This window comes from Malania oleifera, chromosome 6, assembly GCF_029873635.1.
Source record: "Malania oleifera isolate guangnan ecotype guangnan chromosome 6, ASM2987363v1, whole genome shotgun sequence".
Classification (NCBI taxonomy): Eukaryota; Viridiplantae; Streptophyta; class Magnoliopsida; order Santalales; family Ximeniaceae; genus Malania; species Malania oleifera.
The window spans coordinates 101,672,115-101,699,148 of NC_080422.1; the positions used below are offsets into that span (position 1 = coordinate 101,672,115).

General features: G+C 35.7%; 1 protein-coding gene across 1 annotated transcript; it reads right to left on the minus strand.

Moving 5' to 3' along the window:
- Positions 1-838: 838 nt before the first annotated feature.
- Positions 839-21,030, minus strand: LOC131158248 (uncharacterized). Its single transcript, XM_058112987.1, has 6 exons — positions 20,881-21,030; positions 8,346-8,499; positions 8,124-8,272; positions 2,692-2,772; positions 1,290-1,335; positions 839-1,187 (listed from the first exon to the last, which is right to left on the minus strand). The coding sequence occupies exons 2-5, from the start codon at positions 8,484-8,486 to the stop codon at positions 1,293-1,295; spliced, it is 414 nt and encodes a 137-aa protein (XP_057968970.1). The 5' UTR covers positions 8,487-8,499; positions 20,881-21,030; the 3' UTR covers positions 839-1,187; positions 1,290-1,292.
- Positions 21,031-27,034: the final 6,004 nt, after the last annotated feature.

The window sequence follows — 27,034 nt, forward strand, 5'->3', positions numbered from 1 at the left end:
GGATCCAAGGATTAAAGAGGATCCATGCAATTGAGGACTTCCAAACTTTTCTAGAGAAGGGATACAGCAGACAGACGGTTGTTCTCTTCAGTGGAGATGCGTAAGGGAAGGGTTCCAATTGGCATGAAATTTCTTCTTCTGAGGTGGAAGAATTTTGCATTTGCATCTGCTTCCAAGATCCATTTGATTCTACATCTTTTTGTTTCCACGGTCGGCCCCTCCCTGCAAACTTATTCATCAAGGTCAATTTCCAACCGAGCTTCAAGGACCAGTGCCTCATTTGTCGTCCAGGCTTGTTATAGTAGCAGTCTAATTCATGATTTATTTTGTAAAGAACACTTTCCTAAGTGTTCATTATTCCATTTCATCAGGGCAGCTTGGTTTGCCTGCACTTCCTGTAAAAGATGTTGGCTCTAGACCCCCTGCAAAGTGTCTTTCTAAGCCTCATGCACAGCCTCGAGGGCTCAAAGGATCTCAGGTCCACATCATTTGAAATTTAAAAGGTGTTGGGAAACCATTAAGAATCTACTGCCGTCCCCAGTCGTGTTAAGTAGAAGATGGCCGTGGTGGAATTCAATGGCGAGGAGATACAACATAGGTAGCTTGGGGAATCAAGGATCTCCATGCAAGATAGACAACAAGAAGACCTTTTGTCATGGCAGCACTCTAGAAGAAGCCCACTAATCATGGGGCATCTTGTAGCATCACTGGAAAACACTGGGCCATTAGAAGTACTTTTTTAGTTTTATGAATAGCTAATATTGTACTTTATCAGAATGAAAAAGCCAACATTGCACTAGATAATGATTTATTCTTCTGTGAGATTTTAAGTATACAGTTTCTGTCTGTACAAAAAAAAAAAATTTTATGATGTTTTTATTCTTTTTGTTTCACTTGTTCCCCAATCATCATTATCATTCATACAAAATCCTCAGCAACCAAAAAGATAGATGTTTGCGCATGCATACCTGTACACAGAAAAATTTAAACACATATAATGCACAAAGAGCTTGAACATGCATGGAGCGGTTGGTTATTTGGAGTAACATTTTTCTGTAGGGCTTCTTGTGATCTAAACTTTAAGGTACGAGGGCTGCCATACAAGTCAATAACCACAACAGTATCAGCTTCTTTGTTGCCAAGTTCCCAGGAGTTGGAAATTTGATTGGAGCAGCAAACAACGCCACCTAATTCGACAAATTAGACTGTCAGAATCCACTCCCATCATTTTGCTTTATCCACTAAATGAAATAAATGAACATTACAAAAAAATACATTCCACATTTTACCAGTCAACTGTAGCCCTTCCCCAAACAATTGAGACAGCGTTGTACCCTGTAATCCGTGAAAACCATCAGATGAATATACAAATACTCTCTCTCTCCAACCCCACCCTAAGAGAAAAAAAATATAGAAAAATGAAAAGTTGATCTGCATGAAAGTCAAGTAGTGCATTGCAATCCTCCCTAGGTGAGACCACAGGAGCTTCTACTTGAGGGAACTAATACAATGAGGGGACTAGACAAACATGCCCGTGCCCTGCATAGTGCATATGGATCCTCACCTTGAGGAATCAGCCAGCAAAGTGCTCCCACAAGTAAGTGAACCATACCATGTAGGACAATAAGTCAGACCATGGGTAGACCCTTGTTGGAGACTAATTCAGAAGAATTGTGTCAAGGGATTGTTGGATTTAGTTAATAGTTTACTGTATTTAGTTTAACAAGTATAGGACTATGTGTATTTGGGCACTTGTTTGTAATATTTGTGTGTTTTAGGAGTTTTTCTGTAGTTTCATGTATCTTTGGGGGTATATGTGTAACTTATTGTATTATAGGCTTTCTTATAAATAGTGTGTGAGAGCCATGTAAGAGGTGGTCTTTTATGGGTTTGAATTCAAGTAAACAAGTGATTCTCCCCTTGTATCTCCTTTCTTTTCTTCCTTCTTCCTTTTTCTTCTCTCGTATAATTCTCTCAAGTCTTTCTATGTTTCTAATTTTTTTTTTTATAGCAAAAGAAATTCATTAGATAGCAAAAAGTTGTACAATCAGAAGAAGAGACATCTCCTTATCAAAGTCTGGAAACCCCGAGGAAAACAAAAAAGGAAAACCAAAAAATGTAAAAAACAGCCAAAAAATCAGCACATCCTAAGAAGTCAACAGAGCAAGCCAATCCCGCTTAATATCTGAGAAACTTATCCCCTTGAAAAAACCATTGCCCCCACACCACAGAGAAGCCAGAAAATGAATGTTCTCCCACACCAACAAAAATGCTAATTTCTTCCCTAAAAAATATATGCGAGTTACGTTCCTTTCATAAGCCCCAAAATACTGCAAATAAAGCACTAATCCATAGCATTTTTCCTCCTTCATCCTCCCAAACCCAACAAAAGATATTGTCAAAAACTCCTCCACTGTCCCTGGACAAACCCAACTTTCTCAAAATAACTGAATAACTAGTTCCAAACATTCCATGAAAAATTACAATGCAAGAAAAGATGTGGAGCAGATTCTGAGCAGTTAAAACAAGCAAGCAAATATCTGGAGAGAGCTTTTAAAGGCATCCTAATCTACAGCAAGTTATCAGTATTTATTCTATTAAGCACAACCAACCAAATAAAAGCTTTGATTTTAGAGGGGGTTTGGCCTTCCAAATAGTTTTACAAAGAGGGAAGGAAAAGTTAGTGCTTACCAATAATTCACAAAAAGATTAGCAAAAATAGACCCCTGTGGGGTCCAAGAACCACGATCGGCTATCAGCTTCCAAAGATACCTGACAATTATTCAGCAAGACCAATAACGAAGGTAACTCATTTATTTCCCTATCATTCAAAGATCTCCTAAAATGAAAATTCCAAGAAAGTAAAGGACCAATCAGATCAACAAGAAAAAAAGAAATGAAGTCATTTTGTCCTCAGCTCAATTGGAATAGGCGAGGAAAAGAGGTGGACAACACAATATTCCCCAACCAAAGGTCTTTCTAAAAGCGAATATTACACCCCTTACCCAACACAAATTTCGTATAGGGAATAAAGAGAAGGTAAATCTGAGAAATAGCTTTCCACAGACTTTCCAAAGAGCATCTAGAACCCAAACTGGTATCCCACCCATTCACATCAAGTCCAAACTTGCTTTTAATAACTTAATGTCACAAATAAAAATCCCCTAAAGGAAACTGCGAAAGCCATTTGGCGAAGCATGTTTTTAGGCATCAAATTTTCAAGGCCCAAACCTTCCTCCTATTTAGACCTACAAACTACCTCCCAACTCACCAAGTGATCTCCAAAACCCCCTACCCCAGACCAAAGAAAATCTTTCATAATCCTCTCGATCTTACTAGCAACATGCACTGGAATTTTAAAAATAGAAAGAAAAATACAACACAGTACTAGAAATACAAGCTTGAATTAGAGTAATCTTACCTCCCAAGGAAAAAAGAGCTCCCTTCCACCCACCTTGACTCTTGGACACTTACCCAACTACCGAGTCTCAAAAGCTAACTAACCTAGGATTACCCCCAAAAGGAACTCCTACATAAGACAATGGCCAATCCAACTCAATGCACCCCCTCCGAAGATAACTCTCTAACATGTTATGGAGGCACATTAATTGCCGCGATACCACTCTTCTCCATATTAATCTTAAGCCCTGAAATCCTTCCAAAAACATGGAGAAGCCCCGCAATATTCAAAAAAGAAAGCCTGTGATCCTCCAAGAAAAAATGGTATCATCAACAAACTAAAGGTGCGAGACCGTAATCTCCACCCTCCCCACTTTTAAACCTTTCACTAAAACTCTATCCATCGCCCTATCAACCATCCTACTCAAAACATCCGCTACTTAAACAAACAAAATGGAGAAAGAGAATCATCTTGTCTTATCCCCCTCATGGCCCTAAACCAAGATTTAAGTTCACCATTTACTATCACCGAGTAAAACACATTAGACATACAACCTTGCATCCATCTTCGCCATCTCTCTCCTAATACCTTCTCATAAAAATCTTATCCAGAAAGCTCCAATTCACTCTGTCATAAGCCTTCTCGAAATCCAACTTGAAGATGGAGCGCTTCTTCTTCCTCCTTCTAAATGGCATCCACAACAGCTTCTTCTTCTTCTTCTTCTTCTTCTTCTCAGGACATTCTGAAAATTCCTCTCACTTCTCTTCTCCATCTCTGATCATCTTCCCCCTCCATTCTATCCCCTGTTCTGCTTCCAGTTTCATATGAATCTTATCTTTCAATCTTCTCTCATTTAATTCTCTTCCTCCTATTTTTCTCTTCTTCTCTTCTTCTTTCTAATTTTATCCCTTAGTTTTCTTGTTCTCTATCTACTTACTTATTTTCTCTCTTTAATCTCTTGTATTTCTCTCTCTTTCTATTCCTGATATTCTGCATTTCTAGAATTCTACAATTCTCTCTAGCTCTTACATCTTTGTTTCCTTCCATTCATCACTCTCTCTCTCAATCTCCCGACTCGAAACCATCAACGAACTTAAATACCAATCCCAGATTTCAACCCCTTCAGCCACCCTCTATGCTCCAAAACAACAGTCGTGCCCCTCAAGTTCAAACCCTGATTTCCAAGCATCATCTCATTTGACCTCCCTCCGCCATTAAAGAGAAACCCTTGATTAGCCCCACCCTCAAAATTCACCACCGTCCCACCACTCTTGTGGTCTGATGTGCCAGCAAAAGGCAACCGAGTTGTTGGCTTTCCAAAATCCCTAAAATTGTGTTTGGGAGCACAGATTTCAAAGTTTGGATTTGGGTTTGCACATATTTGAAAGAAATGCAATACAATTTTATACTACGTTTTATACAAATCCAAATCCCAAATCTGAATTCCATGGTCCCAAACATAAGGTAACTTCCTGTGTTTTTTTTTTTTCCAATCACGCCACCACTACCACTGAACTTGCTACTCTTATCTACCTTCGTGCCAAATCTCATTGCTGGAAAGTCACTGTTGCCAACTCACATATTTGCAATGGGCATGTGGGCATTTTTCTCCCTGTTCTAAAACTTCCAAAACCCTAAAATATTGCTTCCAACCATTGCATTTTGAATTTTTCCTACAAAAAGAAAAAAAAAATCAGCAATTTTGTGAAGTTATTTGATGGAAAGGTTGATTATTGAGTTCGATACACATTTCGAGGGCTTTATCACTACAACCAAAATCAGATTTTGCTACATTATAAACAAGGTTCCCCACATGACTCAAGCACCAGCTTTCAAAGAGTCCAAGTTCATTGCTTCTAACTTATGATCAACATTTCAAATTTCGAGGCCAAACGTTTTCCAGCTAGGGGAGATTGGACATATGATAAATCGGACCATGGGTAGAGCCTTGTTGGATAATAATTCGGAAGAATTGGATTAAGGGATTGTTGGGTTTAGTCAATAGTTTGTCGTGTGTTTCGTTAAATTAGTATAGGATTATAAGTTTTGGGGAACTTGTTTGTAACATTTGTGTATTTTAGGGGAATATGTATAATCTATTGTAAAAGCTATGTACGAAGTTTTTTAATGAATTTGAATTGAAGTAACATGATTCCACCCCTTGTATCTCCTTCCTTCTATTCCTTCTTCCTTCTTCTCCCCCAAATTCCCAATAACTAGTTCCCTACTACTCTGCATTTCAAATGCCCAATCGAAATCTACTAGTTCTATTAATTTCTTAATTATCAAGTTTAATCTAACCTCCAATATTCCTCCTTACATGGCTGAAATTGCATGTCATATATTTTATCTTATTTCTTCTTATTCTAAAACCTCTAGACTCTAAAGTTGTCCATAGTTCTAACTTAAATTTTGTTCCACTCCTACTTTCATCAATTAAAACAATATCATCTGCAAACAGCATACACGCATACACCATGGGATCTCGTTTTGGATATTCCTAGTGAGTTCATCAATCACCAAGGAGAAAAGATAAGGGATAAAAGTAGGAACTTGATGTACATCTATTGTGATTAAAAATTCTCTAGAATCTGCTCCTGCAGGCCTAACGCTAGTCATTGCTATATCATACATATCCTTAATGGCATCAATATACCTACTGCATACTCCCTTCTTTCTAAAACCCACCATAGAACTTTCCTAAGTACTCTATTATACACTCTCTAGACTAAGAAAAACCATATGCAAGTCCCTCTTTGTTTCCCTAAACTTTTCAATAATATTCCTATAAGAAAAAAAGTTTCGATTGTTGATCTCCATGCATAAAACCAAATTGATTTTTTGATACCCTCGTTTCAAATCTTGTTCTTTATTCAATTACCTTTTCCCACAGTTTCATCGTATGACCCATAAGTCTAATTCCGCAATAGTAATTACAATTTTGAATATCACCATTGTTTTTGTATATAGGTATTAACATGTTTTTCCTCCATTACTCCAGTATTTTCTTGGTTTTTGTAATAGTGTTGAATGGATTAGTTAACCATATATCTTCATTATCCCCTAGACATTTCCAAAATTCAATTGTAATGTTATCTAGTTCACATATCTCCCACTATTCATTTTTTTTTTAAAGCCTTCTTAACTTCAATGACTCTAAATTGAAAATTTTTCCTCATTTTGTCTCTTCTAAGTTTAAACTTTCAATTTGGCTTCCATTAAGCAGCTTATTAAACTATCTTCGCTACCGCTCTTTTATGTCTTGTTTTTAACAAAGATATTATCGTTCTCGTCCTTTATTGCATTACCTAAATCTTTGCACTTTCTTTCTCTCGCTCTAGAAAATTTATATATCTCTTTCCCTTTCTTTTGTATTAGGTCTAGCATATATAAATTATCATAAGCTCTATGTTTAGCTTCATTAATGGCCTTTTTTTTTTGCATATTTTCTTCTCTTTATACTTTTCAAGGTTTTTTATGTTTCTACAATTTGCTATTTTTATATAGAATTCTTTTTGTCTTTACAATTTTTTGGACATCTTAATTCCTCCCCCCCCCCCCCCCCCCCTCCAACCAAGTTTTTTTACTACCTCAAGAACCTTCCTCCGGATTCACCTAAAATATTTTTTGCTATCATTTTAATAGAGCTAGCCATCCTATTCCACAAAGTGTTTGCATCTACCTAATCCCCTATTGCCCAATCACCCTTTTATTGTTTTATCTTTAAATTTTACTATATTTTCTCCCTTCAGGCTCCACCATGTACTCCTCTTGCATTGATTTATGTTGCCCTTTCTCTTCCATTTTTTAATACATATATCTAATACCAGAACTCTACGTTATGTAATCAAACTTTCACTTGAGATAACATTACAATCCTTACATGATAAATGATCTCCCCTCCTAGTTGAGAAAAAATCTATTTGGATTTTATTTTGTCCACTCTTGAAGGTTATTAAGTGTTCTTATCTTTTTTTTGAAGCAGGTATTCATCATAACAAGATCGTATGACATGGAAAAATCTCAAATCATATCACAGGGCTCATTTTATGTCCAAATCCATAGTCTCCATGTATCCTCTCATAACTTGCATTGTCCTTCCCAATATGCCCATTCAAATAAACTCCTATGAATGTTTTTTCAAACCTTGATACCCCTTGTGAAATACCATTCATATCCTCCAAAAATTGTCTTCAAAGGTTTTCTTCTAAGCCTAGTTAGGGGGAGTACATGCACTAATGACATTTACTATCTCTTGGCCTAGATCTATCATTTAATATATTATTTATGTGATATAAAAATAACAAAATAACAAAACCTTGAAATAACAAAATAAAAAAACATTGATTAAGGTTGATTAGGCTCATGAGCAGTTTTGCAAAATTCAAACTCTAGTCAATGAGATAATGAGTAGCTCAAGTTCCACTTGAACTCAAAACATAGCAGAGGAAAGTCATGCTACCGGGAAAGTCAAGCTTGAGTAGCTTGCAAGTCAGCTTACATCACTTACATCTCAAGGGCAGAAAACAGAGCAATTTGAGCTCGAGAAACTTGCAAGTTTGCTCGAGTCACGCCCCAAGGAGTAAGACCAGACAATAGACTGGAAGTGTCAATGATATTTATTTACGTTCTACATGAATTACAGTTGTCAAGCTAAATTTTATCATGATTATACTTATGCCTGAATAGAAATTGAGGGAACAAAAAGGATAAGAACACTTACCTGTTTCCATCACAGGTAGGACAAAGACACGGGTTTATGACAAGAGGATCAAACAAAGGTGACCATTCTATGGTAGAAGCCCCTTTGCATAATTTACATATGTAAAACCCTTTTCCTCTGCAAACCCCACATGGCAGTGCAACCTTTTTCTGCACAAGAATTCAAAACCAATCTCAGAAAAATTACAAACAGGAAAAGAATGGGGGAGGGGGATGTTATTACCCGTTTAGCCTCAGCAACCGCCTTAACAGTTCGAATAGTGAACGAGGAAGCTAGAGAGAGAGTGAACATTCCTCCAAAAAAAACAGCAGCAGTGGTACCCAGTACACGCAGTGGCCGTGGGGCACCTCTTCCACTGTCCATGTTCTTGCAGCTTCTGCCACAGACATTTGTACAGAAAGTATCAATATGTGTATGGCAATGCAATGGAAGAGAGAGAGAGAGAGAGCTGTTTGAAGCTAATGCTCCCCAGTTAACATGCCTTAAAACAACCTGTTAGAGTACCATTTTACCTAAAAGCTTAAGCTGTTAGGTTGTGGGCCAACAATGTACATCAAGCTTTAACACTCCCCTGCACGTGCAGCTCAATAGCACGTGGAGAGATAAACACACAATAAATAACAACAATGATAGGGAACACAATAATTTTTTAAATGCACACAATAAACGCGGGCAACAAAACAAGAACCCAGGACCTCCTGGTAACCAGCTCTGATACCATCTTAGAGTACCACTTTACCTAAAAGCTTAAGCTGTTAGGTTGTGAGCCAACAATGTATTGATGGCTTTAACACAACCCAATTTTTTTTAATTGCTTTAACACAACCCAATTGTTTTGTAAAGGCTGCTTGTAAACCCAAATGGTTTTTTGCACAAGGATGTTGATGTTGATGTTGATGTTAAAAGTCTAAACTCTCTTTTAAAAGTTGAAGACTTGAAATTTGCTCTTCCCAGACAATTAAATTAACATTTCAAGTTTGTTGATGAACACATTTGCATAGACCATGCAATTTTTTTTAATAGCTGTAACGTCCCACTTGTTTTTTGGTCAATAAGAGAGTCCAACATTAGTCATGATATTAATTTTTTTTAATAGCTGCACTTGTTTTCTTATTTTCGAAATTTGAAGACTTGAACTTTACTCTTCCCAGCAAAATCATTGCAGAATCAATGCTTCTCTCTTTTTTCATCATTTGTTTATTTAATTACTATCTATTATTCATTATTGTACAAATTGATCAGTGGACAAAAACAACAAACACACAACTCCTTTGAATTATGCAGTTTTATGCCCTCCCCAGACCCTCGATGGTGTGGGATTCTAGTACACTAAGCATTGCATTTTTATTTATTTTAAGAACTCCAAGGATAGTAAGAAACTATGAACATTACAATAAAATTGCTTAATGGACAAGGAATCTATAGCAAAATAAAAATAATTTTGACGAAGAAACCACGACACAATATTTTCACCATTTGGGATTTTTTATGAAAAGTTACCCTCAATTCTTGTGTAGTTGCAATGTAATGCATAGATTCTTAATTTGTGGAATGCTCACTTACTTCTTATCACCATAGCAATGTCCCCCAAGTCCAAAAAAAGGCCAAAATTAATGGCAAGAAAATATGAAAGCTATTGAAAAGACAATTTTACCCTTACCTATAAAAATTCTGCAACAAAAGTGTGTTGACAAAAAATGCCCACAATTCTTGAAATAGTAAAAATTTAACTCCATAATTTTTAGAATGTTTTTTCTTTCCCCATTGATGACAACATTTTTTAGATAATTTACTTTTCCTACACGCATAAATGTTTAGCATTACTTTAGTTTCCCATGGTCAAACTGTTGGAGTTCTATGACATCATAGTATGTAGTTCGTCGTACAAATCTTTGACACTCACAAATAAGACAGTAAATGGATCAGATTAGGATAGGATCATAGTACATCCTAATGCAATTTGTTAAGCAAAATTTTCAATTTGATGGGATTCATTAATCTAGATGATATTTTGTTATTAATCCAAAATTCATATTTGTTTGGATAATTATATCCAATCCACCTACCCCAATTTGAATAGTCTACTTAACAATGCTAAAAGTACAACAACAACAACAACAAACCAAGCCCTAAGTCTCACTAGGTGGGTTAGTTGCATAAATCCTTCTTTGCCAATTTACACGATCATAGGCAATTTTCTCCGTCAAATTCAGGGCTATTAAATCCTTATTCACTATCTCATTCCAAGTTATTTTAGGCCTACCACTACCCCTCACAGTAACTATCTCACACCTCCCCATTGGTGCACCGTCTGGCCTACGTGGCACATGCCCAAACCATTTGAGTTGCCCCTCCCTCAACTAATCTTCTACAAAAGCTATGTGTAACTTACAACAAATAGCTTCATTCCTTAATTTATCTTTTCATGTTATATCACTCATCCACCCTAACATTCTCATCTCGGAAACTTTTGCTTTTTCGATATATTGTTTCTTAGTTGCCCAACATTCTAACCCACAAGCATAGCTGGTCTTACAATCATCCAATAGAACTTCCCTTTTAATTTTAAGGGTATTCTACAATCACAACTCACACCCAAAGCACTTCTCCATTTTACACAACCTGCTTTAATTCTATGTATTACATCTTTTTTAATTTTTCCTTCATCTTGCATGATAGATCCAAGAAATCAAAATCTACTGGTGCTATTGATTTCTTGACCATCAAGTTTAATCTTTTCTCCAATATTCCTTCTACTATGGCTGAAATTACATTTCATATATTTTGTCTTATTTCAACTTATCATAAAACCTCTAAATTCTAAAGTCTCTTTATAATTCTAACTTAGATTCTACTCCACCCCTAATTTCATCAATCAAGAAAACATCATCTTAAAAGAACACATGCCATGAAACCTCATTTGGGATAATCTTAGTAAATTCATTCATCACTAGATCAAAAAGATAAGGGCTCAAAGCAAATCCTTGATATACACCTATTGTGATTAAAAATTCACTAGTCTCCATCTATAATCCTAACACTAATTATTTCTCTATCATATATATCTTTAATGAGGTCATTATACTTACTACATATGCCTTTTTAAAAAAAAAAGCTCACCACAGAACTTTCTTGGTACCCTATTATATGTTTTCACTAAGTCAATAAGAACCATATGCAAGTCCCTCTTCTTTTCCCTAAACTTTTCCATTAATCTTCTTTAAAGATATAGAGCTTCTGTAGTACATCTCTCAGGCATAAAACTAAACTAATTTTCTAAGACCTTTGTTTCTAACCTTAATCGTTGGTCAACTACCCTTTCCGACAGTTTCATTAGACGACTCATGAGTTTAATTCCATGACAGTTATTACAACTTTGAATATCAAGTTTACTCTTGTATATAGGTATTAAAGTATTTTTCTCCATTCGTCTGACATTTTCTTAGTTTTTATCTTTTTGTTAAATAAATTAGTTAATCATATAATTTTGTTATCGCCTAGACATTTCCAAACTTGAATTGAAACGTTATTCGGTCATATAGCTTTTCCATTTTTCATCTTTTTTAAAATAAACTTAATTTCATTAAGTCCAATTTTGCAAATCTCATATTTTTAACCTTTTCCTCAATTGTCAATTTTAAGTTTAAGCCTTCTACTTGGTTTTCATATAATAGTTTTTACTAAAGTAACTTTGCCATCCTTCTTTCATGTCTTCTTCCTTAACCAAGGCAATATCATCCTCATTTTTAACATTTTACATTGCCTAAGTCCTAGTTGTCTTTCTCTAGCTCTAGCAAGTTTTAATGTCTCCTTCCCCCCTTCTTTTGTATCTAATCTAGCATATAAATTATTATATGATCTACGTTTACCTTCACTAAGCCTTTTTTGCATCTTTTCTCGCCTCTTTATACTTAACAATGCTAATAGAGATGACCATAATTGTTACATTTTATTACTTTAAAAGGTCTCTTATCTTTAAATTTCATTAAGCTTCTTAGCACCAACAAAAATAAAAACATAATTTTTTATGTACATGACATATTTACTTAATACAACACTTTATATCATTACTTACATACCAAAATCAGATTGAATTATTATCACAGCAACAGCAGCAGCAAAAACAACAACAACAACCACTGCCACTGTGACCAATCCTTTAGTCCCATGAAGTGGCGTCGGCTACATGAATATTTTTCCTCCATTTTGCAGTTGGCGTGATCTAGGATAATATTCTCAAAGAAGTTTTGAATGCTGTAAAATTTTTAGTATCTCACTCCTAGTTTTTCTAGGTCTACCCCTCTCATTCCTTCAACCTCTAATAAGTTGTACAACTAAAACACCCCTCCTCACTGGAGCAATATTTGATCAATGTTGCAAGTGCACAAACCATCTTACCAACCCTCCTAATCTTATTTTCCACAGGCGCTACACCTGATTCGCCATGAATGCGTTCATTTTTTATTTTTATCTTTTAGAGTTGTACCACTTATCCACCTTAACAGTCTTTATGCAACCTCCACCTTTTGAGCCATAACTTTCCTTCTAATTTTAAAGATATTCAACAATTACACAACAGGGTTGAAGTACTTCGCCATTTTACCAAAGTTTTTAACTCCATTTATCCCATCTTCTTCAACTTTTTGTTCAGCTTGAATAATAGATGGAAGGGACCAAAAACTATGGGTAATAAGAATTTCTAGACCATAAGTTTAATATTTTCTCCATTGTTCCTACAAGAACAACTAAAAAATTTGCATTTCAAGTATTCTATCTCACTTCCACTTGTCTTGAAGTTTGTAGATTTTATTGATTATCTCTATAATTACAAATTAAATCCTACCCCTTTCCCTCCCCCTCTGCTGCTTCATTATTCAAGATAATATGATCTCCAAATAACATATAGACCTTATTTGATAGCAATAAAGGACAGGCAGAGTGAAATACGCTGAACAGTCTAGACAATGCTGACAGTACTGACTATTGAGTGATTGTCACCCCCCACATGTTTCCTAGAATTCGGTAAAAGCTTTAAGTAAAATCAAGATGTGCTGGTAGGAGGAACACTCCATTTTAAAGGGTTTGTTGGTGAAAGGAAGACTCTTTTCAAAAGGAAGGTTGAAAGAAAAAGGGCAAAATTCTTGTTTTAAAATAAGGTTGAAAAGTAAAAAAAAGGAAACTTATTCCAAAAAGAGAAGAACATTTGGTCCTTTCAAGGCACAATATTCACAGATTTAAGACCTCTTTAAATCCAGTTCTTCGGGTGATTGCTCAAGTTCAATGCAAGTTGTTAGAAGTTCAAAAACGAACTACCATTCCTTTCTTTTGTTTTTTATTGCAAATGAAAATTTTATTCATTGGAAGAGAATTTACACAAAGGAGAATGAGACATCTCCCTAGAAAAGGCCTGGAGTTATCCAGTAAAAAGAGCTAAAAAATACAAAACAAAAAAATAAATAAATCAGCATTCCAAAATGTTCCTCCAATCTCTATGTAACTCATGGAAACTAATTCCTCTGAAAAAACCCAAACCAGAGCACCACAGTGAGGCCAAATACTGAATTTTTTCCCAAACCAGCACCCCATTCAATTTCTTCCCATTGAATATCCTTGCCTTACACTCCAACCAAAACACCCAAAAATCTGCAGATATTCCATACTTCCATAGGACTTTCTTGTCCTTTCTCCTACCAAAGCCTTTGAAAGAAATAGCTAACAATTCACCAACCGAAGAAGGGCAAACCCAGCTCTCTACAGAAATACCAAAAAGCATATTAAAAATCCTCCAAGAAAATTCAGTGCAAAAGAAGATGACAAGTCATCTCTGAATTTTGTAACAGAGCACATATACATCAGGAGAGAGAACCTTCAAAGGTCTCCTAATTTGCAGCAAGTTGTTAGTATTAATTTTATTGAGCACAACCAACCAAGTGAAAGACTTAATTTTTGGAGGAGCCTTAGCCTTCTAGATGAAATGATAGAGTGGGAAAGATGAATTGGAGTGAATCAAGAATTCAAAAAAATATTTACAAGAAAACACTCCCGACTGATCCAAAGACCAGGATCGAACATCCTTCCCAGATGAAAGATACCATCTCATCCAAAGACCAGGATCGAACATCCTTCCCAGATGAAAGATACCATCTCCCTATCATTAAGAGGTCTCCTAAAATGGAGATTCAAGAAAACCAATGGACTATTGAAATCCCCAACAAAGAAAGATATAGCTCTATTTTGCTCAGAGCTTAATCAAAAAAGATGACGGAATGAACTGATTTAAGGATGTATTACCCAGCCAAGGGTTTTTCCAAGAATGGATCCAAGAGCCCCTCCCCACCTCAAGTTTAGTGTGAGGAATGAAAGAAGGATAAATCTGAGAGATGGACCTCTACCAACTACCCAAAGAACATCTTAAACTAACATTGGTATCCCACCAATTCTCATCCGATCCAAACTTACTTCTTACCCTAAGCCAAAGGGACAATTCTTCTAGAGGGGAACACCATAGCCATCTAGCTGAAAGATTCATGCATTTAGACACCAACTTCCCTAGACCCAACCCTCTCTCCTTTCTTGACCTACATATCTCACCCCAGCTGACTAAGTGATAACTATGGTTCCCCCTACCACACCACAAAAAGTCTCCAACGATTTTCTCGAGCTTGCTAGCAATTCCCATTGAAATTCTAAAAATCAGTGTTTTAAAAGGCAAAGGCGTAAGGCGAGGCGTTTTACCCTCCGTGAGGCGAGGCGTAAGCCTCAAGGCATTGAGGCGTAAGCCTTTTGGGACTGTATTTTTTTAAATAATTAATAAATAAAAATATATATATAATATTAAAATGAGAAAAATGTTAGAATAATCGAGAAAATCTTTTATGTATTTACTATTTCCAAACAAAATCTTTTTTTTTTTTTGCCCCCTGAATCAGCTTCAGACATTTCAGCAGGTGCAGCAAGATTTAATTTAAACAATTAAAATATGAAACAAAAACCTGAGAGACAAATAAAGAACTCAGACACGTGAGACTTCAAAAGAGAGAGAGCAGATGCTGAGAGAGAGAGAGAGAGAGAGCAGAGGCTTCGAGAGAAAGCGAGAGAGCAGATGCGAGAGGCTTCGAGAGAGAGCAGAGGCTTCATCGAGCTTCGTCCAGGCTTCGAAAGAGAGAAGAGAGGGTTCGCCGAGCTTCGTTGAGTCTTTGAAAGAGAGAGCAGAGGCTTCGTTGAGCTTCGTCCAGGCTTCGAAGAGAGAGCGAAGGCTTCGTCAGGCTTCGGCGACAGAGCAAAGGAGAAGAAGCTTCGCGGGAGACCGAAAGGCGTACGCATGGCTTATGAGTGGTAAAAAAGTGTGGTTTTTTGGCTGAGGCGTACGCTTTGTTGGCTGAGGCGAACGCTTTCTTGGATTTACGCCTTTACACATACGCCTTGAGGTGTTTTTGTCCCAAAACGCACCGAGGCGCACCTCAAAAACGCCTTTCGAAACACTGCTAAAAATGGACAAGAAATATAACAGAATGCTAGAAATACAAGCCTGGATCAAGGTTATTCTACCTCCTAAGAGAAAAGAGTCCCCTTCCAACTATCTAACCTCTTAGTCATCCTTTCCACTACTAGATTCCAAAAATCCACTGCTCTAGGGTTACCCCCACCCCAAAGGAAACCCTAAGTAGGTCATGGGTCAATCAGAATTCCCACACCCCACTTAAGTGGCCCTTTACTTCACTCGCTCCATGGTACATTCAAAGCTGCTAATCGACACTACCACATATCAATTTTAAGGCCCAACACCCTCTCAAAGATTTGAAGAATGACCAAGATTCTCCAAAAGGCAGGGCTATGATCGTCAAGGAAGAAATGGTGCCATCAGCAAACTAAAGATGAGAAACCACCACTTCCTCTCTCTCCACCTCTAGACCTTTAGCCAACCTCTCTCCACAGCCATATCCTTCATCCTGCTTAAGACATCAGTTACAAGGACAAATAGAAATGGAATAACCCGTCACCCACTCTAATTCCCCTAGAAGATCTAAACAAAGATTCCGACTCACCATTAACAATCACCAAGAACCACACATTAGACAAGCAGCCCCCAATCCACTGACGCTAACGCTTGCCAAAGCCCTTCCTCTCAAGGACTTTATCCAAGAAGCTCCAACTCACCGTATCATAGACTTTCTCGAAAACACAAAACCCATTTTCTTATTCCTACAAACATCCTCCACCACCTCATTAGCCACAAGTTTAGAGTCCACTATTTGCCTCTCCACCCCCCCACCCCCCCAAACGCACTCTGGTAGTAGAAATGATATCAACGAGCACCTCACTCATCCTATTATCTAATACTTAAGTGATAATTTTATAAGCACTAGAAACTAGGCTAATAGGTCTATAATCCTTAACTTTAATAGATCTAGACTTTTTAGGCACAAAGGTAGTACAAGAGGAGTTGATGCTTTTGCTTGAGACCCTATTCTCAAAGAATTCAATAAAAACTTTCAATAAATCGCCTTTAACAACCTCCCAACAATCTTGAAAACATGCTATGATAAACCCATCTAGGCCTAAGGCCTTACCCCTCCGTACCAAAAACCACCCTCTTCACTTCCCTTTATTCAAAGGGCCTCACTAACCAACTCTTCTGATCCACAGAAATAGGAGTCGATCCAACCCCTCTAACATTGGTCTACAATAATCCTCCTTTGAATACAAATTCTGAAAGAAGTTGGTAAAAGCAAATGTAGTTTGACCTTGCTTACTAGTGACAAACCCTCCCCCCACATTTGACTCCCTAACCAAATTTTCACTCCTCTTGCCATTAGCTATAACCTATGAAAGAAAGAAGAATTACAATCACCTTCTTTAACTTATTTGAGTTTAGCATTTTGCTTTCAACTCCTCAAATCTTGAAAGATCACCTCTTCCAACTCATTCTTCTAAGAACTCTTCTAATCTCCTTGTTGTTCAAGAGAATAGACTCCTCCTCCTTCCTATCCAGAAGGTCCAACTCTCCCAAGAGTCTATATTTTCTAATTCTAACATTCAAAAAGACCCCCTTATTCCAAACTTTTAGCTTCTCCTTCAAACTTTTCAATTTTTTCATGAATCTAAAGCCTTCCCAACCCCTTTCCATATTCTCCCCCCAAGACTCTCCAACCAATGGCTTAAAAGTCACATGATCCAGCCACATGTTCTCAAACCTAAAAGGAGTGGGACCCTACGCCATCCTACTAGATTCAACAAGATAGGAAAGTGATCAAAAGTGGTACTAGGGAGAGTACAATGAGTGAGATTCTGAAACTCATTCTCCCATTCCATGCAATAAAGAAATCTATCCAATCCACTAGCAACAACTCTAACACCCCCTATGGACCAAGTAAAGGAAACATTACCCAGTGGGCGGTCTCTCATACCACAATCCCTAATTAACAAGTTAAATTTCTGCATAATTGCGGATACCCTCCCCTACCCCTTCAAAAAAAATATATATATTCTTCTTCATGGGAAATCTTACCACATTAAAATCCCCTCCCACTATCCACCTAGGAGCATAAAATCCATAAACAGAGTATATTTCATCCAAAAAAAGCATTCCTAAGATTTGGTCTAGAAGGCCCATATACTGACGAAACCCACCACTAACGCCTCCCTGTCACTTCAAATAATTTAGCACACATAAGAATTTATCACAAATAAGAACAATGAGAAGTATAAATACACACACACCATAATTTTTCTATCAATGGTGGTTTAAAACAAATGTAAACTTGTTACCCTTACCAAATAACTTAGTTACTCGAACTAAAGGATCCAAAATACACTAAAACTCTTTCTAAGAAGGGCTAAAAGCTTAAAACATGCAAGTACACTAATATGCACAAGGTTGTGCGTGTTTCAAAAAATTCACGGCCATTACACCCGCTTCCTGTTATGTAACATCCACTACTCCCGCTTCCCGTTACACCTGTTACTGTTGCATTACGCTAACCGCTACCACAATTTAAAACCATGATTAGGATCAAACCTTTTCGTTGAAAGGAAAGTCTCTAGAACACATTCTTGCTCTCCTGCTCCTACCTAACTTTTGAAGAGCCATGGTCTAAGCATCTCCAGTTACCCTTGTTGGTTTTGGAGGCCTCATCTGTAGGTGACAAGAATTCCAAAAGGGCAGTAAGGCCCTCCATCCAGTTTTCGAATCATCCTCAGGAATACAAACATCAAGGAGTCACTTTCTACTATACTTCTCCATGCAAACAAACTTGTCCCTGCCATTTTCAAAAACCTTTAGCCTTACCCTATTTCCCTCCTTTGTGAATCTAACGTCGTGACGATTAGCAGCAATCCCATCATTGGCCTCATAGAGCACATCCAAAATCTTTAAGACCCACCTGAGTTCCGCCCTATCCAACACGATGTAAGATATGTGTCTTCCTGCATATCTTGTGATACAATAGGTAACTGAGTCCAATCGTATATGACAGAGATCACTTTCTCTCTAAGTTTTGAATGTAGCAAAATCCCCCATCCCTATGCCAAGTTCAAACAAGATGGAGGTGACATTTTAGAAAGTAGAAAGAACATTGGGTTAAGGGATAAAAATAGAGACCGCAAGTCTGCAAATGTATAGGAGCTCGCAATCTCTCTGGTTCAAAGAGATGGGAATCAAGTCCGAGGGAGGGTGGCAGCTGGCAAGACTGAAAAAATTGAGGGTTGGGTGGGTTCTCGTGAGCAACGGAAAAACTTAGGGTTGACTGGATTCCCCAATGGTCAAGCAGGAGAACTCGTAAGAGAATATTGTCGAAGGAGAAACAACTTCGATCCAGTCGACTAGATTTTGACTTCGCAAGAGACCTCGAAGAAAGAAGAACATTTGAGAAGAGTCAACTCTTGTTCAGTCAATTGGGTATCGTCTTCGATAATAAAGAGCTAGAAGAAGGATGAATAGCGACAAACAATTATCTTCGAGGAGTTAATAGTTGGCTAAGGCTTGTCTTCGAGAGCAAGAGTTGCGCCTCTCCAATGATACTAGAGTTGAAGAGAACTAGGTAGAGGAAGGAGAGAGTGTTGGGGAGATGTTCGCCATGCTCGAAGACTCAAGGTAGTGAGGTACAATATAGCCTCGAGGAGAGCATCACACTCTTAGTCCCAAATCCCTATTCTTCTGACCTACTTTGTCATGATATTTTGCAATAAGAATCCTCAGTAACTAGAAGAATTAGAAAGCCAAACTTGGCAAGTGATGAAAATAGCAAACACATGTCTCCTCAATAAGTAATGGATGGCATTCCCTTTTACATTTTCAATAATGATGCTAAATATCTTCAGTAGCAAAATTTACCAATGTCACTAATTTGCAAATCTTCTAGGATTTGCAAGTAACTAGGCATAAGCTTCAAACATGTTTTTTTTTCTTCAAAAAATAGTTGTTTTGATCTAACGGTCAACCTTGTATTACAGTTAATCAATATGTGAGAATGAGGTTTGCCAATAAGGAGGAATAGGCTTGGAACTAATGCATTCATTGTAATTGGCTTAAACATGTTTAAAAAGTGAACTTCTACAGATGATAAAATCAGCTGTTGTTGTATTGCTAGACAGCAAAATGACAAGTAGACTGTAAACTCTAGGCTTATTCTACTTTTATGATTGTTAATGAAGGCAATATACCAAAATATTCTATAAAGTAGAGCAAAGCAAGAACACCCCCCCCCCCCCCCAAAGTCCTTGAGAAAAATATGTCGTCACAAAAATGCAACTGCTTTTCATGTGCCTTCATTTTATGACTGATAGATAGCAGTTATAATTGTTGAACATACGAGTGCACACTAGTAATTTATCTAATCAACCACTTTTCTTTTCAAGAATTCTTTAGGGAATTTATTTCACTACCATGCTCAAATATTATGAAATAGTTTGTAATTATTACATTTCCATGGGATTTAACATCATTCACACATGATATAAGTGGCCTAATCTATGTTTGATGCACTTGTCTCATTGCTAAAAAACCATATGTAAATATAATTAAACCAAACCATGGGCAAGAAATGAAAATTGGAAGGGGGGAAATTGAGAAATAGGAAGATAGCTAAACCAAAACATTGGTTGCAGATTTGTTCATAACCCATACTGGTCCATGACAAAAATCAATAAATCAATCATTTTTGTCATTTAAGGTTTCAAATCAAACCTGCTAGAGAGAGGAGCTGGGGTTGAGACTGGTTCAAAAAAATAATAGAAGATGATAAGAATAAGGAGAGTAGGCCTGCGAGCTGAGGTCTGTCCCTTGAGAACCACCCCTAACCACTCGCTGCACAGCTAGCGTCAGGGGCAGCGTTGGCTGCACTGCAGGCAGCATATTGGCATCGGCGAGTAGCGACCGGCGACCGGCCACCAGGGAGTTGGAGCCCATTTTCTAATTTTTGCCCCATATTTGGGGGCTTGAAGTTCAGATTTTAAATTTGAATTTACGTAATTTTAGAAGAAATTAATACAATTTTATATTACATTATCCAAATGTACACAAATATAAATCCTAATTCATCTATTTTGCGGTTAGAATGACTTAATTACTTTTCCTGGAAAAAATTTTCTTACGGACCCATGATTTCACAAATAGCTAAATCATACAAGAATACTTTCTTTTTCCCCTCACATTCTCGGAATCAAATAGGCGAACGAAAGTAAAGTATGAGATATATCTATCCAAAGTCGTATATCTTCCACACACACACACACACACAGATACAGAGAGAGAGCATACCTGGGATCAGAACAAGGAAACGACGGCCTTCTACAAGAAAGCTTACTCCTCGAAGATGCACCGGTGGCCGGAATGTTGGGGAGGGAAGAAGAAGAAGAAGAAGAAACAGTGGATAGAGAGCAGAGACGAAGAGAGAGGCGAGAAGGAAATGAGTATGGGAAAAATTGGGGCGAACATTTAGTTTGTTTGTTTGTTTTTTTTTTTTTTTTTCTTTATTTTTACTTTTGTTTTTTAATAAAAATTATTTAAAAATAGTTCGAAATTAATGCATCTCAAACAACGCTTCGATATGTATTAAACAAAAAAACGTCAAATGAACCAGTATATTTTAATGGAAGGAACTAGCCTAATCGGGTGGCATGTGGGTAATTAACATTAGATGAACCAGTATTTTTTTGCGAAGTAAAACTCGTCTTCTTCCTTCCTCTCTGCAAACATAAGAACCCAAGAGGAAGCGTATGAGGGCGACAGTGAAGGCTTTGAGTGGCAGCCAAATGACCTTTTGCAGGTGACCGTTTTGCCATGCAGGTATAAGTCAAACGTTATGCTACAAAGGTACAAGTTGAACATTGGAAGATCATTATTTAAATAACGAAAATGAGGTCTCCCCACATTCAAGTTTGCTTAAATCCCTAAAACCTTATAATTTAAATTTTCAGTTGAGATTTTGAATAGTTTGAAGTAGATATTGTTGTCTTGTATGTTAAATTGGCTTGTATTGAACTTAATGTGTTGATTTGAAACATTATTATGGAACTCTCAAATTGAGGTTAGAGTTTTTTTCATGCCTAAATGATGAATGTGTAAATTTTATTATCAGTTTGCATGAATATTAAATTTAGTTTAAATTTTAAAGTCATAAGGTTTGAATGGGAAATTTTTTATGTTAGGATTTTTATTATATTTCATGATTATTTGAAAATGTCTAAATTTTTCATGTATAAATTGATGTATGAATGATGAGTGTGTAAATTTTATTATTAATTTGCATGAATATTAAATTTAATTTTAATTTTGAAGTCACAAGGTTTGAAAGGGAAGTATTTTATGTTAGGGATTTTATTATATTTCATGATTATTTGAATGTTTAATTAGTAAATATATAAATTTTTTAAGTTAAGAGTTGCATTTAATCTTATGTTTATTTGAATATACAAATGATGAATGTGAAATTGTTATCATCAATTTGTATGATTAGTAAAATTAGTTTCAATTTTTAAGTCATATGCTTTGTGTTAGAAATTTTTAATGTTAGCATATTTATATAATTTCATAATTATTTGAAGTTTGATCAATTAATGTGTAAATTTGTTAGGTTGTGGTTTTATTTAATCTTATGTTAATTTGAATATATAAATAACGAATGTATAAATTTTATTTTAATGTGCATAATTATTAAATTTACTTTAATTTTAAAATCATTTGAAGTACTAAGTCATTTACAATTCAGAGAATCTTACTAAATCACTATGATACAAAAGGAGTCTTTTAAAAACCAAGGTTTGAACCAATTTTCGAAGTCAAAATCTTCCAAAACCAATTTTCGTGCCATCCCATGCCATAGTCTCATCCCATCTTGTAAAATTTATTATTTAGAATACAAAAAATAAAATAAAAAATAGAGGTTTATATATTTATAAATCGAAGGAAAAGTAATCTGATATTATTCTTCATGTCGCTATAGTGCAATTTAAATTATTTAAAAAAATGAAGTTTAAAAAGGGACTACGATGTTAATTTATATATTAAATCTATAAAAAAAATGTTAATATACTATTTAGATTTATTGTAAGACTGAAGCTATTTGATATACTATAATTAATTAAATAATAAATTTATTTTAGTAAAACCATTAATTTTATTATTCTAAAATTATTTAACTTCTGACCAATATATTAATTTTTAAAATATTATTTTGATAAAAATCATCATGAAATTTATCGTAATATATCCAATTAGGCAAATTTATTGAGAAAATGGAGAAATTTTATTTAAGTCCAACTTTTAAATGCTCATCATATTGCTGCCAATAATTTTTTATGTCAAAATCTATTTTAGAATTTTGACTTTACAATATATTTTCTGTTGAACATTTTTTTAAGGTAAAAAATGTATTTACCTTCTTTTCGATTTGAATGTTATATGTTCTTGATATTGTTTATCACTTTAACACAAGTTTTAGTCAATAAAAATTATCAAGTCAAATTTCTTTAATAGTCAATTCACACTATGCTACTTATACAAACTTAAATATCACTAAACAAAATTAAGCTCATATTTTTTAAGTTTAAGATTTAAGATAAAAAGCATTATTTTTTTGTAGATAAATTAAAACCTTCGTGTTATAACTCGAAACTCTTTACTTTGAATCTCAAAAGAGATTGAAAAGAGGTATAGGGTGAGAGATGGCTATGTCGCCTGCGATCTAATTTACATAGACCAGAAGGTGATTAGCTGTAGTTGTAACCTAGATATAGTAGGTCACTTATCAAATTTACAACACTCATTTTTTTATGTTACAAGGACTAAAAAAAATAAGAGTTTAAAATTATCATAATTGGGATAGTTCTTAACTTATTTAGTCCATTAAAAAATTCATTATAGTATAATGATTAATCTTTATGTGAGTAAAAAATTATTTAGGATTTATTTGGATTGAAAATTTTGTCAGTGAAAAAGGAAATAAAAATAAGAAGAAAACTTATTTTTCATTATACAAGGGAGCCTTTTATGAACCAAGGTTTGAACCAATTTTCGATGTCAAAATCTTCCAAAGCCAAGGTTCGAACCAAAGACAACTTCTATCAAAACACCCAAATTAAAAAACAATAGAGATACTATCAAAAGCCAAAAAAAACAAGGGAACAAAATGGAAGCACCGACAAAGAATACTATCTTGATTAATTTATTTCATCGCTTATGTTTTATTCAACTGCCAAAACACATTATACATGTCACAAAAATGTGTTGTTTTTTTGTCTCACATTGGTATAAAAAGTTGTTTTAAATTTTTTGTATTCTTTGTCCCACATTGGAAAGAAGTGTTTTTTAGACTTGAGATTGAAGCTATATAAAGAGATCAACTCTCCATTTGTGAAAAACACCTCAAAGTTGTACTTTGTCAAAAAGTAGTGGATTGATTGTCGGCGCTCGATGACGTAGGTAATTCTATACCGAACCTCGTTAATTTCTTATCTTGTTCTTTTTACTATTTTATTAATAGTTTCTGCATTGCTTTAGTTTCTTATATATTCAATAGCAATAGTTGTAGTACTGATGTTTGGCACAAGTGGGGTGCCTGATACAACAATTGGTATCAAAGTTAGGTTGAATAGTGTCGATACGAAGGTGTTCCTCTATTAAGATCCTTGATTCCACATTTGATGCCTATGAAAGACCTTGTCTAAGTGAGTGCTTTGAGACCATTGCGGTTCAGTCACTCCCTGGATGTCGGCCTGGTCAAAGTGGAATTTCATAGGATAAAACAGAGTAGACACAATTGGTACGTACTATTCATCCTAGGCCTTTTGCTTTGTTGGTTGTTATTGAATATGTAGAAGATAGAAGAAACTAGTGCAGCAGTAGAAGAAACTCTATCCACACGAACTCCAATCCCTTCGGCTTCGACATCATCATCGAAGACAATAGCTAATGCTTGGTTTGAGGTGCAGAAATTTGATGGTACCAATAATTTGGGTATGTGGCAATGTGAGGTGATGGACATCTTGTATCAGCAAGAACTAGATATTGCTTTAGATGATAAACCAATAGATATGGGTGACAGAGATTGGGAAAAGATCAATCGTCGGCCATATGGTACGATTTGTCTGTGTCTCGCCAAAAATCAGAAATATTGTGTTATGAGGAAGACATTTGCAAAGAAATTGTGGAAGACATTATAAGATACATTTATGACCAAGAGTTTGGAAAATCAGCTCTATTTGAAAAAGAAATTGTTTCACTTCCAATATCAACCAGATATTTCGATTAATAACCACATAAATGCTTTCAATAAAATTTTGGTCGATTTGTTAAATTTGGATGAAAAGGTGAAATATAAGGATAAAGTCATATTCTTACTGAATTCTCTCCCCGATGAGTATGAACATTTGACCACCACTTTATTGTATGAGAAAGATAAAGTTACTTATGATGTTGTTTGTACTGCATTGATTAGTACTGAATGCAAAAAGAAGGATTAGAGGGTCCATAAGGAAACAGTAGAAGCACTAACAATAAGGGGATGTTCTCAAAGTCGTATACCTGGAAGGAAGAGTAAATCTCATGGGAGGAGTAAATCTCGTAGGAGACCTGCTAAAGATGAATGCGTCTTTTGTTGTGAGAGAGGGCATTGGAAGAAAGATTGCCCTAAATTACAGCAGAAGAATAAAGGCAAAGCACATTCTAATGCCAATATAGCCAATGATGATGGAAGTGAGTTAGATTTTTCTCTTGTTGGAACATCTTCATCACGTTATTTTGGTGAGTGGATTTTGGATTCTAGTTGATCCTATCACATGTGTCCCAATAGGGAATGATTTTTTAATTTTGAAGAATTAGATGGTGGGGATGTTTTTATAGGAAATGATAATACTTGTAAAACGACTGGAATAAGATCAATACAGTTGAAATGTCAAGATGGAACTATTAAGACCTTGATTAATGTTAGGTATGTTCCAAGCCTAAAGAAGAATCTGATTTCATTGGATGCCTTAGAATCTAAAAGGTTCACTATCACTTTGAAAGATGGAACCTTAAAGATTGAATCAGGTGCGCTAGTGGTGATGAAAGGAATAAGGAAAAATAACTTGTATTATTTACAAGGTAGTACAGTTATTGGCTTAGCAGTTGTTGTTTCTGAGAAAGATGCAGATTCATAAACAACGAAGTTATGACATATGTGATTAGCATATGCAAAAGAAAAATCTTTACAACAATTAGTTAAGCGAGGTTTGTTAAAGGGTGCAAAGGTGTGTAACTTGAATTTTGTGAGCATTGCATTCTGGGAAAACAGATTAGAGTGAAATTTAGCACTACAATCCACCAGAATGAAGGTATTTTATACTACATCCATACTATATGGGGGCCCAAAAAAATGGCTTCGTTGGGTGGTATGCATTATTTTGTCACTTTTGATGATGATTTTTCCAGAAGAGTTTGGGTGTATTCTATGAAGCATAAAAATGAAGTGTGTGGTATTTTCCTTAAGTGGAAAAAATTAGTTGAAACTCAAACTGGCAGAAAGATTAAACGAATCAATTCAAATAATGGTGGTGAATACACAAGTGACCCATTTATGAAGGTATGTTAGGATGAAGGTATTTCTTGACACTTCACAGTTTGAGATACACCACAGCAGAATAGGATCGCAGAGCGCATGAATCAGACTTTGGTGGAGAAAGTTCAATGTATGTTGTCTAATGCTAGGTTAGACAAAAGGTTTTGGGCTGAGGTTGTTAGATATACATGTCATCTCATCAATCGTCTTCCATCATCTGCAATAGGGGGAAAAACACCCTATAAGGTATGGTCTGGAAAGCCTGCTAGTGATTATGATTCTTTACATGTATTTGGTACTATGACTTATTATCATGTTAAAGAATCTAAGTTGGATCCAAGAGCTAAGAAAGTTATATTCTTGGGGATAAGTACATGAGTAAAGGATACCGTCTTTGGTGTCTAGAGACAAAAAAAAAATGATTTTAAGTAAGGATGTGGCTTTTGATGAACTTGCGATGATGAAGAAAACAATACGCAAGAAGTCACAAGTTGAAGAGAAGACTAGTGGTACTCGACAACAGGCGGAGGTTGAGACAATTTTGGGAAACCCAATAGGAAATGAGACATTATAATGAGGTATTTTCTCCAGTTGTTAAACATTCTTCCATTCAAATTTTGTTGGCTTTGGTAGCACAATTTGATCTTGAACTAGTTAAGCTCGATGTAAAAACTGCATTTTTACATGGTGATTTGGAAGAGAAAATCTATATGAATCAGCCAGATGGATTTCAGGTTGCTGGAAAAGAAAATTGGGTATGTAAACTAGATAAATCGTTGTATGGTTTAAAGCAGTCTTCAAGACAGTGGTACAAACGCTTTCATCAGTTTATGATGGGTTAGAAGTACATCAGAAATAAACATGATTATTGTGTTT

Coding starts and splice junctions, on each gene's coding strand:
- LOC131158248 (XM_058112987.1), bottom strand. CDS start 8,486: ATGGACAGTGGAAGAGGTGCCCCACGGCCACTGCGTGTACTGGGTACC. Junction 8,273..8,345: donor CGGTTGCTGAGGCTAAACGG/GTAATAACATCC, acceptor ATTCTTGTGCAG/AAAAAGGTTGCACTGCCATG. Junction 1,336..2,691: donor AATCTTTTTGTGAATTATTG/GTAAGCACTAAC, acceptor CACGGATTACAG/GGTACAACGCTGTCTCAATT.